General features: G+C 34.6%; 1 protein-coding gene across 1 annotated transcript; it reads right to left on the reverse strand.

The window, feature by feature from the left end:
- Window positions 1-827: 827 nt before the first annotated feature.
- LOC18430754 (UPF0481 protein At3g47200) lies at window positions 828-4,209 on the reverse strand. Its single transcript, XM_088863512.1, has one exon. It carries the CDS (start codon window positions 3,153-3,155, stop codon window positions 1,593-1,595), a length of 1,563 nt encoding a protein of 520 aa, XP_088719638.1. The 5' UTR covers window positions 3,156-4,209; the 3' UTR covers window positions 828-1,592.
- Between the last annotated feature and the right edge of the window lie 16,098 nt (window positions 4,210-20,307).

Raw genomic sequence — 20,307 nt, forward strand, 5'->3', positions numbered from 1 at the left:
TGATCAAAATGATGATTTTCAAGTTAGTTAAAAATGTAAATCACGGTTTTAAAAAATACTGATCTTGATGGAAATAACCAATCTGGATCGGCAATCATTGGGGGCGAACCAGTTCCTGTGAAATATCGGGGACCCGCTGGTTTCCTACATTACATGGCCAGTTTGGGCTGGTTCTCTAACATAATTGGCTGGTTTTGTCAAAGAATTGGTTAGAACCGACCCCATTTTGTTTTAAATTTTAATTTTTTTTTGATGACCTGTTCGGGAAATCGGATTGTTGATTTGGATCGTCGATCCGTCAAATTGGAGTGACAATCGGGATATGTTATCTATGTTAACGATCTATTTTTCTAAAACCTTGATGCAAATACTTAAAGGTGCTGATTGTATAGAGCCTAGGCTCTAAACAATTAAATTAGAGCCTACCTTCAAATAATATCGAAAAATATGGCTTCGATACTAGATATCTTTGTGATAGTCTTAAAATATATTACACCAGTATTTATAAAGTTTAAAGCTTCAAAAATAGTGTAGATCAGCAGATCTATGAAAACTTGAAAGTTTTGAAAGATGACGGTAAAAAATTGCGTTACAAAATACACTATTTCCAAAATTTGAAATCCATTCTTTTCTCATGTCCATGCATTTTGATGTCGAGATGTCGAGATGATCAATTCGAGGATATTTGGGCATCAAAACAACTTCATCTATTGAAATTTTTGAGATAGGCTCGAATTTGATTGTTTAGAGCCTCGACTCTATATAAACTTTTCTCATACTTAAATGTAGCTACTCTACTGGCTGCTTATAAACGGAGAGAGATATACTTTTAGAGTATGTATAATCCTCATATACACTTCAAGATTAGGAACAACATCCCAAAAGGTGGCACCTTGATGCCAAACATTTAGAGTTCTCGATCCCTGGTATATGCATTGTGTGGATAATGTTCGCAATCAAAACATTCTTCTACCTTGTCATGACTCCTGTAGTCCTGATCCCTATCCTGGTCCCAATGGCAAGATTGATGTTTCATGAATTGCAAATGAGCCAGTTCAACTCCACCCAGGTCCTAAGATGGGAATGTGCAGATGCCAGTTCTTTCATAAATGGGATTCAAGGACTCCCCAACCTACGAGTTCATAGAGCTTGCTCAAGAAGTGCCTGGGACTTATCCTTTTAAAATTTATTTTGGAATTTCTGTTTTTGGCTCTAGGATGCGTATAAATGCCAATCAGGATTTCAAGGTGGACTTCCATGTGTCTTTGAGAGTGGAAGGATTTGCTTTCATCTCCGATTGATACCTATCAACTATTGTTGAAAACATGGGATGCCTTACCTCTTGGTTGAGTACAGAGACAAGTAATTCTGTTTGCTTTGACAAATGACTGGTTACCTGAATTTCTGAAATTCAACTTGAACATGGACTTGAAAAAATAGGAATATGGTTACCTGAATTTCTGAAATTCAACTTGAACATGGACTTGAAAAAATAGAAATATGATTACCTGAATTTGTGAAATTCAACTTGAACATGGACTTGAAAAAATAGGAATATGAGAGAGAGAGAGAGAGAGAGGTGGATTGATGAACTATGATGGAGGTCTGTAATAAGCTAGAACAGAATAGAAGGTCTGTGTGAATGTGAGGATCAACAGAACAAGGGCAGCAAAGAAGGAGATGATGGCCCAAGGGTTGTTGAAATAGTTCTGTCTGAGGGTGGCTCCCCAAGTATTCCACTTGTGGTCATAGTACTTGTTCACCTCCTCTGACAGTCGGGAAAGATAACTATCCTTCATATCAAACACGATCTCTCGGCACAGGTTATTGAACAGCTCCGCCACCTCCTCATCGTTCCCCAACCAGTGCTCGATGATCCTGCGATAATGGAGGTACCTCACATCCTCCGGAGAATTGATCAAATTGTCCATGAAAATAATGTAAGATGTGATCTCACTCCCACACTCAAGGTGACATTGCTCAAATGCCATGAGGTTCAGGAACAGAGACTTGGTCCCATCATGGATGAGCAGGCGAGGGATCTGTAAAACCCCTCTGGAAAACCTCACGTCCCAAAACCTGTCTGTCTTCCTCTTCCTTAACTTGATCCCAGCTGCCCGCAGCTCGGTCACGCAGTGGATGAGCTGTTGTCGCCTCTTGTCTGTTGCCCGGACTGGTGGGGGATGCTTAACATGCAATCGATGTCTAGACGGGGGATTTGGATAGGTCAAAAGCAGGCTTCGACGGAAAACATGGAGGAAATGTAGGCCTTCATCTCCTAATGGATCGAACAATCCGAGCTGGGTGGGGGGGTCCATATTACGAAATCGATTACTCTCCTTCTGTAGAAAGGGCTCGTCATTGGGCCTGATGGGGTCGAAGAAACAAAGGGCCAATTGGGTGGCACTAGCGCTCTCATCGGGGTTGCTGGTCTGGATACCTAGAAAGCGATCAAAGACAAAGAGGGGAAGCTGGTTCTCGAGCATTATCATGTCCCTTTGCAAGGCATGGATCACCCCACGCATGGCAAACACAGGGTCATCCCGAGAGTAGCCGAGTTGATGGAACCCGTCGATGGCTCCACGCATCACCTCGAGGGCGAAGCAACCATCAAGCACCATCATCTCCACAAAGGCATCGGGGCTGAGGGAGATATGGGCCGCATAACACTGTCGCGTGCGCTCCTCCATTTCGCGAGCAGCATCGAGGTAGCGGGTGACATCCTGGGTGGTGCGGGTAAGGGTGTGACTGAGGGCTCGCCACTTGTGGCGTTCCATGTCACGCAGGCGTGGCCTATTGTGGTGGTAGGGTCCGATCGAAACCACCTGAGGCATGAATGCCTTCTCGTCTCCTTCACGCAGACTCTTTGGGACTCTGTAGATGCTGACCTTTTCCCACAAGCTCCTCACCTCCTCATCATGTGCTTGCGCCAGTTTCTCTCTAATGGTTATCACCCACTCCTCCTCGCGAGTCTCCGACTTACCGATAATTTCTTCATCCAACTTTTCAACACCATCTTTTTCTCCCTCAATACCCAAGGATGATGGTTCGGGTCTGGATTCTGATGTTGGGGCGCCAGCCTGAACCTTCTTTTGAAGCGTTAAGGCGATGAGATACCAGCTCAAGAGCTCTTTGTTGTTCCAAACTGCAACCATTTCTGATGAAAGAAAAACAGTATATTTCTTTGGAGGAAGATAAGGAAGAAGGGAGCGTTGATCCCCAACTTTTTTATGTGGACTCAATTGCCTAGAGATGGCAAGTTTTTCGATTAAAATCCTCTGCAACTAAAGCTTAGAAATAAAGCTATGGCAATTTTTTCGATCAAAATCCTCTGCAACTAAAAGCTTGGAAATAAAGCTATTCTTCCTACCAATGGGCAGGGGAACGCTGGTTGCTTCTTGTGAACACCATGCCCCATCATTAATCAATTAATTTCTCCCCAAACCAAAGGAAATGGGCCCTCGTCCTCTATCAATAATTTAAAGGATGCGGAGCAGAGAGTAATAATAGGTCATGTGCGCTGGGGGTTCTGTGGAACTTGGAAGTAGTTCTAGGTCCCTGGAATCTGGAACTGTTAATATTTGGAATATCTAGAATACTTATTTGATAACCTGTCCGGAAATTCTGAAATACGTATATCAAGCCTCATACTGATACTAATGAAGCCTTAGGCTTCACGGCTTCACAGGGAGATAGAAGAGAGACAGAAAGGCACCATTAGAGAGAGAAAGGAATGGCATATTTAGAGAGAGAAAATGTGTTAGCAAGACAAATGGCACAACTACAGAGAGTGGAATCGGAGAAAGAAAAAGGGTACAATTAGAAAAAAGAGTTAAGTGAGAAATGACTCATTTAGAAAGATAAATGGAGTTGGAGAGAGAAAGGGTGCTATTAGAGAGAAGATAAAGAAAGAAGTTAGAGAGAGAGAGAGAGGATTTAGGTATGAGTAAGATTATGTTCAAAGAGACAAAAGGGCACAATTACGGTGAAATATTAGAGTAAGAAAAAAGGTACAGTTAGAAAAAGGACTAAGAGTGAGAAAGGGTTCATTTAGAAAGAGAAATGGAGTTAGAGAAAGAAAGTAAGATTAGAGAGCAAGAGAGGATGCAATTAGAGAAAGAAAGGAGGTAGAGAGAGAATTGATGCTATTAGAGAAGATTTATTGGAGCGTGAGTTAATAAAAAATAGATAAATCTACGAAAAATATAAAAAAAATATTTTACATGAAATAACTTGATCAAAATACCCTGGAAAAGTTTCAAGGGTATTTTTATCAATTAGTTTTTTGCGAATTAATTTTTTTATATTTTTATTACGTGCACCTTATTGAGATGTACACATGCTCCGAATTTCAGATTATTTCGATTTGTAGAAAAAAAAATAAAAAAATAAAATACTATTGGATAATCATGACCTTACGATAAACTTTGGATGATGATAAAAATAAGAAAAATCACTATTATTTTTATCTATAAGAAGACTTTTTCATATATATATATATATATATATATATATATATATATATATATATATATATATATATATATATATATATATATATATATATATATAGCATTGTTACAAAGAGAAAGGAGTAAGAAAGAGGACATGAGAAGTGAAGGGTAAGATGTGAACTTCCTAAAAGGCCCAGCAAACTTCCCTTGGGAGATGGAAGTTATACATTCTCTTTTTTTAAGAACCCAGGACTTCCTAAAACCAATTCATTGTAGCACTTCCAAGAAAGTGCTATAATAATATGGATTTCCAATTTGGGGAGCTGGAACTTTCAGCTATCAACCATGCCCTTGTGGAAAAAGTCAAATGAGAATCTTCTTGTCTTCCTTTCTTAATCAATTTGAGAGGACTGATTTTTACCAATAATTTAATCACAAAAGAGATTAACTATACATCATTACTGTGCACGCTCCATTGTTCCAATTGGGTGGTAGCATAATTAGCATTAATTGGTAAGGGAAGAGGGATTAACAAAGGTTGAGGGGAGGAGCTGGCTTTGGCTTGCACATGGGATGGATGTGGGGGTTCATTACATTATGGGAAAAGAATATATATAGAGCCTAGGCTCTAAACAATCAAATTAGAGCCTAACTCAAAACTTCCATTAGAAGAAGTTGCTTTCGTGCTCAAATATCTTTAAATTGATCATCTCGACACCAAGATGCATGGACATGAGAAACAAATGGATTTCAAGTTTTGGAAAAATTGCATATTTTAACGCATTTTTGGACCGTCAATTTTCAAGTTTTCCTAGATCTTCTCGATCTATTCTATTTTTTGAAGCTTTAAATTTTATAACTAAGAATGAAAATATAATTTAAGGCCGTCATAAAACTTTCTAGTATTGAAAACATATTTCTCGACACTATTTAAAAGTGGGTTCTAAATTGATTGTTTAGTGCCTTGGCTCTATACAAACCGCACCCGTACATTATAGGTGAGAGTCCCACACGTTTTTCTCGTGGGAAGGAAACATTCATTTCCAGCAATTGAGTGAGGGATGCGGTTTCTATGAGTCAGCCGTCTTATATGTACACGCGTAGCTTCTTTCCAAGTCCACTTTGAAGATGGATTTTTTTTAAAAAAGTTTTAGGCATTCATTATCTAAGCTAAACCGGTCATAAATATGAATTTTTTTCTTGAATTTTAGAATGTTTTTTTTTTTTTTGGGATGTTTTGGCACCATGTGTGTTTTATACCATGTCAGAGTTTGAGGGCTCTTGCACCCACTTTTTCTTAATTGAATAATAGCATGAAGGGTCCCAAATCCCGTTTTTCAACACAACCCACCACACCCCACCACATATAGGTACTATCCGCATTTTGTTATAACAAGAATAAGGAAATGTATAGAGTGAGATTATTTATTTTAGCATAAAGAGATCACAATCATTCTTGACCTTTCGATATAAAATTAGGTAGTTGGGGATGTGTCATTCATTGACCGGCCTCAAAGTCTAAAATAAAATTTTTCGAACGTTGTCAAACAATCTTTTAGATTTCAACAATTAGTAAGAATGATTGTAACTACTGTGTACCAAAAATGAATAGTCTTATAATATACAATCCCCAAAAATAATGGTCTTCACAGCATTAACAACCCCCTAACCTTGACGTCACGTAAACATAACAATTGGGGGTTAAACAACAACTACCATTGTATGACGAGTTGAATGCTAGTGATATTTGGGCTTCTAGATCGAGGAATTTAAGGTCACATCTTGTGCTTTCAAATTTGTGTATTTTACTCTCGTCTTTTTTTTTTTCCTTTTTTTTTTTTATCTTTCTCTAAGGCTCCCTACTTTGGGCCATTTGAAGTAATAAGAAAGTTTTTGATTTTGGTTCTTCAGGATATGAAGTTATGGCTTCAAATTTTTTGACTTCAGACTTTCAAGAAGTTCTAGCTTCGGACGTTCATGATCTAAAACTAAGACACAAGTCTCGACTTTAGATCATGAAGATCTGAAATCAAGATATATAAAAAGTTGACTTTGGATCTTCGTGGTTTGAAGTCAAGTTTTGTCAACATGACCCGAAGTTGACAAAGCTGGACTTCATAGGTCTAAAGTCACCAATTTGTTTTTCAAAACTTTGTTCGAAAATTGTTATCGCTTTGACGTTGAAAGTCCAAAGTGAGGGCATTATGAAAAAATATAAAAAAGACAAAAAAAGCTGCTAGCATTGTGAAATGGAAATAGACCAGTCCCCCTTCCATTCAATTGTAACTTTTTCTTTGTTTTGACAAAGTTAAAAACTTTATTAATGAAATGATTCTACTCCATTATAATTATTATTTCTTTAAGGGTTGGGGTTTGGTCCCTTCCCTTGCTCTTCTACTCGACGACATCCACTTTCCAAAGGTGATATTGGGGATAGATTTTGGGGCCGATTCAGTACACATATATTACGAATCAGCTGATTTCTTTTATAAACTGGTCAGTTCTCTGACAAAAACCAGTGGTTCTACCAAAAAACCGACAATCAAGCCTGGATTTGAATCGGTGCACCGGGACAAAATTACCTTTGCTCTAAATTTGTATTTTTCAAATTTTTTATTTTTTAATGAGTGGGGCCTAGATCCCACACTCTCCCTCTCCAATTTTTACTAAGCGGGCCTCACTCAGTACCCACCCTTTTTAATTTATCCACCTGTACTTGCTTTTGGTATCATATGTTTCATTCCTCCACCATGTGGGACAAATGTGTAGGAAGAAAATAATTATAGGGTGCGGTTTGTATAGAGCCGAGGCTCTAAACAATCAAATTAGAGCCCACCTTCAAATAGTATAGAGAAATATGAGTTTAATATTGAAAATTTTTGCGATAGCCTCAAAATATATTTTTATATTTAATTATAAAATTTAAAGCTTAAAAAATAGCGTAAATCTATAAAAACTTGAAAATTGATGGTAAAAAATGCATTACAATATGCACTATTTTCAAAGCTTGAAATCCATTTTTTTCTCATGTCCATGCATCTTGATGTCTAGATAATCAATTTGATGATATTTGGGGATCAAAACAACCTCTTCTAGTGAAATTTTTTAGCTATGTTCTAATTTGATTGTTTAAAGCCTAGGCTCTATATAAACTTTTCCTATAATTATAAAAACATTTCAATTGAAAATGATAGAGAGAGAAATACAGATATGAAAAAAGAATTCTATTGTAAAGCTTATGGATAGCTAGAGAGATGGACAATGACTCTGAAATTTTTCTCTGTGTACTGTAATGGGTGAGTGAGCCGCTTTTATAAGCATTGGAGCTTATCCCCTGGTCATATATGACAGGTTTTGCATCCAATGGTCTAAATTTCTCCCTGCCTATATCAATCACTAAGCTTTCCTTTTTTTATCATTCTCTCTCTCTCTCTCATCTCAAAGAAAAACGTTTGGTTTAATGTGACCGTTAGAATATCATTGATAATGGTTAAGAAAAATAAAGAAAGAATGAAATTTACCATAAAAGATGGTCAAATGATTTCAATGTAATCAGATCATTATAACAAGTATATAATATAATTAAATTGAATTAAATAAACTTAAAAATAAAAGGTAAGAGAGGGACCATGAACACTATGGTTGTCAAGAGGCCTTAGTGGCCATACTCCAACATTCCCACTTAACCGAAAGGCTGAATGCACAAACGTTGCTAAGCCACAAGGTTTTACCCTATGTGACATGCTTCGCTACATGGTTTTGTTCACCTATATGATTTAATTACTTGTAGCATTAAAAAGGTGCCTCTTGGGAAGAAAAACTATATTTATTTAAGTTCTATCATGGTCACATGCTTGGAGAACATTTCATTAGTCAATCCCTTTGTTAAACGATCTGCTATCAAATCGTTGGAAAGCAGATAACTTACTACAATTTTTTTCTTTTCTATTATGTCTAGGATATAGTGATAATCAACTTTTATGCGTCTGCCCTTAGAGCTCATTGCTCTATTTTTAATTAACGAAATTGAAGCCTGGTTATCACAAAATATCTAAACTGACTCGTCAGTGATTTTCTGCTTCAAATCCATAATAAAGCGGTTATCCAGACGGTAAAAGTAGAAGCTATACTACAATAGATGTATTCCACTTCCATTGTACACCGGGAAACAAAAACTCCTCAAAGGAGGAAAAGATCCAGAAGTGGATTTTCTATTATCAAGATCTCTTGCGAAGTTTGCATCAGAGAATCCTTGAATTTGCAAGTTCTCAGTCTGATCATATAATTTATAATGTTTGGTTCCTTGAATATATCTAAATATCCTTTTAATTGCTTGCTAGTGAGTCATTACTGAATTACTTTGAAATCTATTGACATATCCTATTGCAAAACTAATGTCAGGGATTGTATAAAGGATAATGTACATAATAGACCCAATGGCTTCTTTATTTGGAATATGTTCCATTTCAGTCTTATCGGCATCATTAATTGGACATTATTTATTTGATAGCTTCATGCCTTTGCAAATAGGAGTTTTCATTGGTTTGCAGTTTTCCATCTTAAATCTCTTAAGGACATTTTTTAGATATTTTTCTTGAGATAAGTAGAGATGCCTAGAATTTCTATCCTTTGTAATTTTTATTCCTAAAACATATGATGTTTCTCCCATATCCTTTATTTCAAAATGTGAATTAACTCAAGATTTAATTTTATTTATAATTTCCATGTCATTTTTCAGCTAATAGAATATCATTCACATATAGAGATAAAATCATAAATTTACTTTTGCTGTTCCAAACATGTACATAGTGATCCAATCTATTAGCTATGAAGACAATTTAGTCAATTGTCTTATGAAAAGTTAAGTATCATTGCCTGGATGATTGTTTTGGACCTTATAAATATTTCTTCAAGTTATATATATTTTTTTCTTGACCTGTCGCTATATATCCCTTTGGCTGATTCATATAAATATCTTCTTTTAATTCTCCATCTAAAAATGCTGTCGTAACATCTAATTAAAATAATTTCAAGTCATAATATGCTAATAATGCTAATATTATTCTTATAGATGCAAATTTTGTTACAGAAGAGTATGTTTCTACATAATCTATTCATTCTCTTTGAGTAAATAATTTGACTACTAATCTAGTCTTATATTTATCAATGGTTCCATCAGCTTTAAATTTCTTCTTAAAAATCTATTTACATCCAACGTCCTTCCTATCTTCAGGAAAGTCTACAAGTTCCCATACTTGATTTCTTTCAATAGAGTTAATTTCATCATCCACATGATTGACCCATTCAGATGAATTGATGACTTCACTATAAGTACATTGTTCTTCTATCTCATCATCATTTAGGAATACATAATATTCATCTAAATGGAAAGGAGGAGCTCTAGACCTCCGATTTCTATCAAGAAAGGGACTCAATAGGGTCAAAATCACTAGTTGTTGGTATAAGATCCATGTGCTTGTCTTGATCTTTATTGTGTTCTTCTTCAAATAAGTCATTCTCTTTATTTTTATTATTTTTGTTATTTAATTTTTTTAGAAAATGGGATCAATTAAGCTCCTATTGTCATGATCATAGAACATGTATCCCTTAGAATTATCACAATATCCTACAAATGAACATTTAATTGTTTTACTGCGGAGTTTGTCTCTTTTGTAATGTGAGATGAGCACATGTGCAGGTGATCCCCAAATTTTTAATGCACTTAGGTCTGATTTTCGTCATGTCCAAAGTTCATAAGGGGTCAATTCTATAGACTTGGTTAGCACTCAATTTAAAATGAACATAGTTGTACTAATGACTTCTCCCCAAAACTTTTGAGCTAGGTTGGCATGGTCCATCATAGATCTAACCAATTCCATCAAAGTCCTATTGCACCTTTTTACTACTCCATTTTGTTGTGGGATGTATGGTAAGGTCGTTTGATGTATTATACAATGATCTTTACAAAATTGGTTAAATAATTCTGAGGGGTATTATCCTCCCCTATCGGTTCTTAGAATTTTTATGTCTTCCTAATTGATTTTCCACTTCTGTCTTATATTATTTAAATGTTTCTAAAGCATCCGATTTTCTTCTAATTAGGTATACATATTCATACCTAGAGTAATCATCTATGAATGTTATGAAATATTCCATACCTCTATGTGTCTTAACATTTAATGATCCACATATATCTGAGTGAATTATGTTAAGCAATTCTTGTGATTTTTGTCATTTAGGGAATGACTTCCTAGACAATTTTATTGATTGTCATGGTTTACAAGTTTGGAACTCAATTTCATTAAGATTAGACATTAATCATCTTTTTACTAATTTTTGCATTTTATTTTTATTAATATGTCATAATTTCAAGTGCCATATATATGCATCATTTTCATCCACATTCATTGCCACATTGATATAAGAAGAAGTAACATCATGCATTCCATTAACAACATTTAGACGATACAAATTTTCAACTTTCTCTCCCCAAACATAAACTTGACCATGTTTCCCAATAAACACATTCTCAAACCTGAAACAGACCTCATACACATTTTCATCTAACCTAGGGACAAAAATAAGTTTGCGCCTCTTATTAGGCCCATACAAAATATTAATGAGGAGGAAATTTATATTTCCAAGCAACTCTAACTTATATGTGCCAGCACCTAGCACATTACAGAAGGTGTCATTTCCCATGTATATCCGTTGGTCGATGGTTTTGACTTCCTTCAAATCGACAAAACCATCATTAGTTTTTGAAACATGTCTGGTCGATGCAGAGTCCACCCATCATCCTCCCAGATCATTATCAACCACCATAGAATCAAAGACCACACAATGGCTGCTCTTTTGTCCATTGTTCATGTGGTAGCCATTATTGGGAATATTTTTATTTAGATATTTAGGTTAAATATGCCCTATCTCTCTACAGTTGTAACATTTTTTGTAAGCCTTTCCTCTTTATGATTTGAAAACCTTACCCTTCCATTTAAATTGATTGTTTTTATTTCGATTATTATAGGGTATAGGTTGGTCAGTTTTAGAGAAATTTTGGGCAAAGTGTAATTCTTCCTTCCTCTTTTTATTTCTTCTTTCTTCCTCTATACTCAAGTGCATGGGTAAGTTCAATATGGTAATTCTTTGGGAAGAGTGATTACGAGCAATGACTACAGGTTCCCATAAATATGGGAGACTATTCAATACATTTGATACTTGTAAACAATCGGGAATGATATTTCCCGTCGCAGCAAGGTCTTTAGCAAGAACAAGCATTTTATTAACATGCTCTACCACGGATTCATTTTTCCTCATCTTACATGAATTTTATTTCTCAAACAAAAGTTGACTATGGGTTTCTTATGTAGATCCAGATTTTTCAATCAAAGCTGCCTTAATTAATTTGGACGTTTCATAATCTTTAAAAACTCTTATCAAATCATTCTCCATAAAAGTAAGCAATGTAGTTTTTGTTAATTTATAATTCCCCTCCCATTTCACAAGTTCTCTTCTATTATGGGCAGAGTGGTTTAAACCCAATTCCGGTTTAGTTGAAGTCAAAACATAATCGATTTGTCTTCAATTATGATGTAATTCATTTTTCTTTTCTACATATTGAAGTTTGACCCATTAAAATTTTCAATTTTAGATAGTTCACTCATCACCAATCCAACCGCCATGCTATCAAAGAAATATAGGAATATCAACAAAATACAAGGTTTAGATCAACTTACTACTTCCTCGATGGAAGATTTATCGATTTTCAGATGATGATGGCATCACCCTTTTAGTCGATGATGGGTCACAAATCTCCTCAAGTGGAGCAACAGATAATAGCCTCAAGAGGATTTCTGATGGTAAGGGTTTGCTGTGCTTTAGATGGTTTTGGCCCTTTTTGGCAACAACACTGGTATGGTTATATGAAAAGAGGAAGACAGTGGAGTAGCGTAGACCCACAAAGGTTTCTTTTACAAGGGAGAGAGACGATATTAATACTGAAAATGAGAGAGAGAGAATAGAAGAATGAGAAAAAGACTTGCCAATGGTGTGTAGATCTGTGGAGTATTGTTGAGGCCAATAGTGTGACCCCAATGGTGAACCCGATAAGAGAAACAAATTGATTCTTGCCCGGTGTAGAACCGCCACCAAGAAAATATAGAAAGGGACCAACCGTATCGTTTTGATACCAGTGTTAGAAAAAATAATTATAAAAACAATTTGATAGAAAATGATAGAGAGAGAAAGATAGATATGAAAAAACGAATTTTACTCTAAAACTTATGGATAGATAGAGAGATGGGCAATGGTTTTAAGATTTTTTTTTGCTTACTATAATAGGTTAGTAGCCCCTTTTATAGGCATTGGAGCTTATCCCCTTACCATATATGACAGGTTTGGCATCCAATGGTCTAGATTTCTCCCTACCCATATTAATAGCTACGCCTTCTTCTTTTTTTATCATTCTCTCTCACCCTAAATAAATATGTTTGGTTTACTGTGATCGTTGAGAATATCATTAATGAATGGTTAAGAAAAAGAAAGAAATAGAATGAAATTTACTATAAAAGATAGTCAACAAATTTGAATGCAATTAAACCACTATAACACGTATACAATATAATTAAATTGATTTAAATGCATTTAAAAATAGAAGGTAAGCGAAAGACCATGAACATTATGATGGTCATGCGACTATAGTGGCTACACTCCAACAAAATGGAACACAAAGAGAATTACAAGTTATGATGCATTACATTTTTTGATAAAATAAATTGAATAAAAAAAAAAAATTGAAACTTAAAAGTATTTCAAAAAATCATATATTTAGAATTTAAGCAAAAAAAAATTCCAAAAATAACATGATCTCTTTTTTCCTCTATAAAATAGGTATTCATATCAGGAACTAGAAAATGATTGGTTGGAAATAAAACTGTGTAAGATATAAAATTTATAAAATCATAAAAATCACTTGCGCCTTCATTTTTTCACTAAAAATCACAAATTGAGTATAATTTTTTTTTATAAAATTGCTATTCCAATATTAATATTAATAGATCGTCTCAATTTTTATGTATTTATGTAAAATAATGAAAATACATAATGCACTATCCCTATTTTTTTTGAAAACTCAAAAAACAATATTTTTAGTGATTGTTTGAAATTTTTTTAAAGCTGGATTAGACCAATCCGGACCACCGTTCTAACCCGGATTTTGGATGGATGATCCATGTCACTAATCCAATTTTTTTTATTTAAAACCTTGCTTAAAATCTGGTCCTTATCAATTAAGAATGGAGAAGAGTCTTTCGCTTTGCTGTTGGTGTGGGCTATGCCAAGTTAGAAAGACCGACTCGGGTCGAGTACTTGGCCTAGACCTGAGTTGAGTATTTGGTCTAAGTTTAAGTATTTCGCCCCAAATTGGACAGAGTTTTGGCCAAGCAGAAAAAGTGTTTAAAAAAAAATTGAAAATACGAAAAAGCCTAAAATATAAGGAAACTATGTGATGTTTAAAAAGTAGTGAAAAAATAAATTTTGAAAAAATCAATATGATGAGGTATTTTAGAAATAATCCAAAAAGAAGAGAAAATCTAAAAATAACTATTCATAGCCAAAACACTTTCCAATTTTTGCTGAAATGATAGAATACATAAAAAAAAATTACTACATATAAATTTCTTATTTTTTTGAATTTTAAAATTTGTGATTTTTTTTTTTTTTTTAAAGATTTTGGAGTCCAACCACCCAAGTAAGAGATAATCGGACTCATTAGGGGAGTCAGAGTTACTCAGACGAGTCTGAATTAGTTTGTCCAAGTTTTTTCACACCGGTTCCAATCACTTTCATCTTTGAAATCGTAGATGGGTGGACCATTTAATTAGGGGTTAGAAACGGGTCGGATAGACTAGGCTGAATCTGGGTCTGGACCCACCAAATGGACCTGATAGATCGGTTATGGGTCTACTTGACCTAAATGCATACCCTGGTGGGGGTTCAACTTGGACTGTATCGGGTCGGGTCTGGTCGGGTCTGGTCGGTTCGGGGATCAAACCAACCCAAGCCATCCTGGAATTATATGTAAGGTACATATAAATATATAATAACTATATAATATAAAATACATAATATAGATTTTTATATTTTGTTTATTTCTAGTCCCGGACGTGACCTAAGTCCAGATTTGACCTAAACCTATTTCGGGTCGGATCAAACCGACCCATTCATAGCCCTACATTTAATCAAAAGTACTACTAGGTTCTCCCCAGACTATTCATCATCAGTGAAGAGTCGTAGGAAGCATTAGGTCTTCTCCAGTTTGGATCCCTTTTTTCCCTACGCCATTGAAAAATGCCGCATGTCCTCTCAGATCCATTATTTAAGAAACATGTATTAACCTAATTTTCCAATTTAAGTGACTTTGGCAAAACATTTCCTGGTGTCCAAACGGGGCCGTAAGTTGCGAAAACAGGTTGGTTCTACTTGCAGTCTACCTTCTATTCCCTAACCTTCTTTGAATTTAAACATAAGCTTCCCATTTTTAAATTAATGGGCTAATTCTTTCCCTCTCCAACCCAAATAGATATTGGAAAACGAGCTAGGGTCATGGTGGTGATATCTCACATCTTAATCATCACGTTATGATTTTCATTCTCACTGACATCATGTTACTAACACTTTCAAAAAAGTAAAAAGCTAACTATTAAATTATTTGAAAAAATAATTAAGGACTTACCTTCTCTACTAAATTACTTAAATAAAATAAAATAAAATAAAATAACAAACTTTTTTTTTTTTTTTTTTTCAATAATGCACTTAACGCCCATGGCATCACCTATAAATACTAGCTCCTTCTCAGAAGGGTACTAGCTTGTATTTACAGTTGGACACAAGCAAATGTTTTGCACGTGTACTTTCAGTATAGGTCCTCAATTGTCCAAAAGTATTTAGTGCAAAGTGTACAAAAGACTTTATTTTTAGGACAAGAGGAGCTTTGGCCGGTTGGATTTTAAATCAAGCAGCTGGAAGTGTACTCCTTACCAAACCTAAAGCTCAAAAAAGTATTTAATAGAATTTATCACATATCCAAGTTGTTGGATTTGACATTTAATGGCTAAAAGCATGAGCACTCAGTTTTATTTTAGCTCTAACTTGCTTTGTCACAAGCATTAGGGTTTTCCTGGCTCAAAGGGTCACATGAAATCCACTCTGGCATGCGGGACAAAATGAGAGTTTGTTGCCTTCCAAATGAGTACTTAAAAAGGGCATTGTCAATAAAGAGATCATTTACCTTTTACACTAGCACCTGATAACTATTCTCACTCATTAGGTCAAGTTGGATGGAATGGAAAAAGTTTATATAAAGATAACCTTATAATTTAGAACTACGGCTGCACTTCAAAAATCTATCGAAAAATATAGTTTTAATGTTGAAAAAACCCTTTGACTGATCATCTCGACATCGAGATGTAAGACCATGAAAAATAAAAAGATTTAAGTCTCAGAAATAGTGCATTTTACAACATATTATTTACACCATCCATTTTCAAGTTTTTCATATGTTTATAGATCTACTTGATTTTAACCATTTTGAAATTTAGAAATTTATACTTAGATATAAAAATAGATTTTGAAATAATCCTAAGAACATTTTACATCAAAATTATATACCATGATAAAATTTGAAGGTGCACCTTACCTCCGTATGCCAACTGCATCCTAAACTGATATATAGAAAAATTAAGATTAAAATACTAGATACTTTTAAAAAAGTGGAGCATGAAAGTAAAATATTAAAATATTGAAGATGTTTGCACGTCAAAATAAGTGCTGGATCTCAATATATATATATATATATATATGTTGGGGCTTTTGCAAAAAGAAAATGGTTTGGTAGGTAGCCCTATCAAAATAAGTAAAGCCTCCCCTCATAACCAATCGAAAATTATATTTCAAGCATTGAAAAACATTTACATCAATCATCTCGGCTTGAACATTATAGTTGTGAAAAAAAATTAGGATTCAAGCTTTAAAAATATTTGTATATTATAACGAATTATCTAGACCTTATGTTTCTTCCTAAAAATAAAGGTTCACAGATTCGCAAGACCTGTAACATTTTTTGAGTTTCAAATTTTATTGTCAGTGTTGAAAATTGATTTTAGAGCTATTACAAAGATTTCCGTTGTTGAAAGTGCTTTTTGAACCAGGATTTGAGGTGGGACTTTATTTTATTTTTATTTTTTTAATAATGCCTAGGCCTTATAAAAACTTCATCCTTTGCAAAAAGATAGCACTTGGCTGGTTGGTGGTGTGCACCTAACTAGAAAACATCTTCTTGCAGAGCTATGATACAAGGTACTTCAGTAAGTACGGAGGCATATGAGCAACGTGCATTAGAGATTGGACCCATCTTCAGAAAAACATGATGAAATGAAGTGCCCTAAATGCCTTGATGTAGGGGTGGGCCTTAGAAGGAGTCCATATATGAATAGGAATCCTCAAATATATCTAAATGAACTTGGGTGTGGTCAACCTTACACAGTTAGAGTAAGGTGCACCTCCAAATTTTATCATCAAATTTTTTTTAGGATGACCTGATAATTCATTTTCATCTCTAATTATGAAATTTCAAACTTAAAAAATAGTTCAAATCAAGTAGATCGATAAACATACAAAAGTCTTGAAAATGGACGGCCTAGATAATATGTTGCAAGATGTACAACTCGAAATCTTTCTTTTTTGACATATTCATACATTTGATGTCGAAATGATCAATTAGAAGATTTTTCAAAACCAAAACAACCTTTTCTGATAGATTTTTGAGGTGCACCTTAATTCTACATTTTATGGTTGCGACCTTGTATAAACTTTTGTCAATGAACTTACAAGGGTAATCTTATTATAAGAGATGAATCTCAAGAATTCAAAAATTAAGACATATGTGTCTTGATAACCTCAGGAGGAATCAAAAGGGTTGTCACCCAAACTCTTAAGGACCAATACGCAAGTTGAAGTCATATATGGAATTGCAAATGATAAACTGTCAATAATGGCCATAAGCTTGACTTCCCCTCAACCTTGTAGTGTTCAGGTTCATTTGGAACTTGCACGGTCCACTGGAAGAGGCATTATAAGCCTACAGTTCAAGTTTTATAGAAATTAGATAATGTTTGACTAGGGCTGAGAATGGGTTATCGGGTACAGATCCATTCGAATCCAGATCCAGATCTAGATTGGTTTGGATCTAGAATATTTCAATCTGTATCTGAAGTGTAGATGGTATCCGGATCCGATCGGATCCAAAAAAAGGATTTTATATCTATAAAATAATATATAGCAAAAAATACTATATATATATATATTTATATTGGGTCGGATCTAGGTTGGATCCATATCGGATCACCTGTACCCAGATCCTATCCAAATAACTATTCGGATCCAAATATTGGATCTGGATGTGACCCTCAAATCCAATATTTGGGTTTCGGATCCAAACTACGTAATTTCTCAGCCCTATATTTGATCAATTACCAGAAGTTATTGTTGGCCAGACATGGCTACTAAGGCCTAACTTCCAGGCATTATGGAAGGCGATGGATGCTATCTACCTCAGATAAAGATTGAGTTATGGGCATGTGATAAATAGAAGCATTGTAAGGTTATAATCCAAGTTTCATAAAGGCTGGATCATGTTTGGCTTACAGCATTGTTCAAGCATGGCTATTAAGCCTGACCCATGGAGACTCTCAGATGATATCAGATGGAGACCAAGCTTTGAGGGTGCTCATTTAAACGTGTTATATGTAGATCGTCTGAATTTTATATGAATCGGATGATCGCTTTGATACCTTTCCTGAAAGAGCCATTGATCAAGCATACCTCTATAGGGTCCGACGTTCAGTCGGTTGGAAATCCTATCTGATGGTCTCAAAATGAAACAAACATTTGGGGATCCTCATTTTATGTCCCTATAATCCAAATTTAGTAAGGTTTGGGTATTGGCATATTTTCTGATCCACTACTGAGAAAGGAATGATGCTAAGGCTTAACTGTCAATCCAATATCAGGTTATCTCAGATCAGCATAATATGAGATGGAATGGTGATTTAAGGCATCATGAGACCATTTCCAAAGTTCCAACTGGTTTGGACTTGATTTGATTCACTTTCATGTACGTTGGAGGTCAAGGATTTATCCATTGTAGGTCAATGAATGATCGAATGGCTCCACTGCAGGGTCCAGACCCTTCGATTCGGGTCAGGTCGACTTGCTAGCTCAGCCGGTCGACGAGACTTGATTGAAACCCCTTGGAAATATCACTATTTTAATATTTCTTTTTTCAATTTCTTCCCAGCCGATCTGGACCAGTCGAGTGAAAGACTGATCCACATGAATGATCCAAGTTTTGAAACACTGCCAAAAATTGAATAAAGATAAGTCATTTATTAAAGCATTCACTAGACCTGTAACAGATTCCCTGACTTAAAATGTCCCGCTTTATTCATGAGGTACCAGTCAGTTGAGTGCCAAATGTGGCCTAATATAACTAGAGTTGATTGAATAATCACAGGAATCAGGTCACTCATGGATATATATATATATATATATATATATATATATATATATATATATATATATATATATATATATGGGGTGTGATTTCATCTATAGTAATAGAATGAAACAAATTTTTTAATTATGTTAAAGCTATTTGTTTGACTTGAATTTTTAAATATATGTTCTTTTCATTCTAATGGAAAAGAAAGAAAAAATCGAAAACACACCCTAGAAATTGTTTTTTAACCAATTAATATAGGCTTTCCATTTTAGTGAGATGCTTAGATCTAGGATTTAGAAAGATTTTTTTCCTTTCCAAATGTTTTAGATAGCTTTTTCTCATTAGAATAACAATATTAAAAAAGAAAAAGTTGATCCTGAATTCATAAAAGCCTAGATCCTAAAATTCACCGAATAGATGGTTTGGATTCATTGTTGGAGGAGGGTGCAAAAATATTACATTAAATTTAGATAAAGAGTGTGTAAAAAATTTAGAATCATACAAATGCCACAAATTAAATTTTTTTAGAAATGTTAATTCATTAAATTACAATGACAATGACATAAAATCATTCCCCATCTATGAATAAAATTTTAATTACAAAAGTGTCCTACAAATATACTCATTCAAGAGAAAATGAAAAAGAAAGTAAAAAGCATGATATAAACATAGAGAGTTATGGTCCGGGGCTCCTCAAAGCAAAGTATGGAAATATTTCTAGGGATAATTGGTTCACATAAGGGGTGAACTTGAACAATCAAAGTAAGGCGCATCGCTAAACTATGTCGAAAGGTGCAGTTTTGGTGTCAAAAACCATTCTATTGGTCTAAAAATCGATTGCCACCAATAATTATAAAATTTCAAGCTCCAAAATGATGAACATCGAGTATATTTATAAGCAATTGAAAATTTTGATAATAGATGGTCCACATAATAACTAACAAGATATATTGTTTCCAGAACTTAAAACCTTTTCTTTTTAATATACTCAAATTTCGAGGTCGAGATGATCAAATAGATTTCGAGGTCAAGATGATCAAATAGAGAGTTTTCGAGCATCAGAGCAACTTTCTCCAATAATTTTTTGATGTGCACCTTTTACTTCAGTGGTATAAGGTTAACACATTATATGAATTTTTTCCAACAAGAAATAGCCTTGACCAAAACTTTCCCATGAGTGACCCAAAAATCCAACCATAAAAGGCGACTTATTTATTTACTTAATTTAAAATACAACCACAAAAGGTGACTTATTTGTTTATTTTTTACCCTTTCAAAAAAACCCCTGCGGCTAAC

This window comes from Amborella trichopoda, chromosome 3 (assembly GCF_054954075.1).
Source record: "Amborella trichopoda isolate Santa Cruz 75 chromosome 3, AtrichopodaSantaCruz75HAP2 v2.0, whole genome shotgun sequence".
Classification (NCBI taxonomy): domain Eukaryota; kingdom Viridiplantae; phylum Streptophyta; class Magnoliopsida; order Amborellales; family Amborellaceae; genus Amborella; species Amborella trichopoda.

What these genes read in the sequence shown, in the direction of transcription:
- LOC18430754 (XM_088863512.1), bottom strand. Translation starts at nt 3,155, where the DNA reads ATGGTTGCAGTTTGGAACAACAAAGAGCTCTTGAGCTGGTATCTCATC.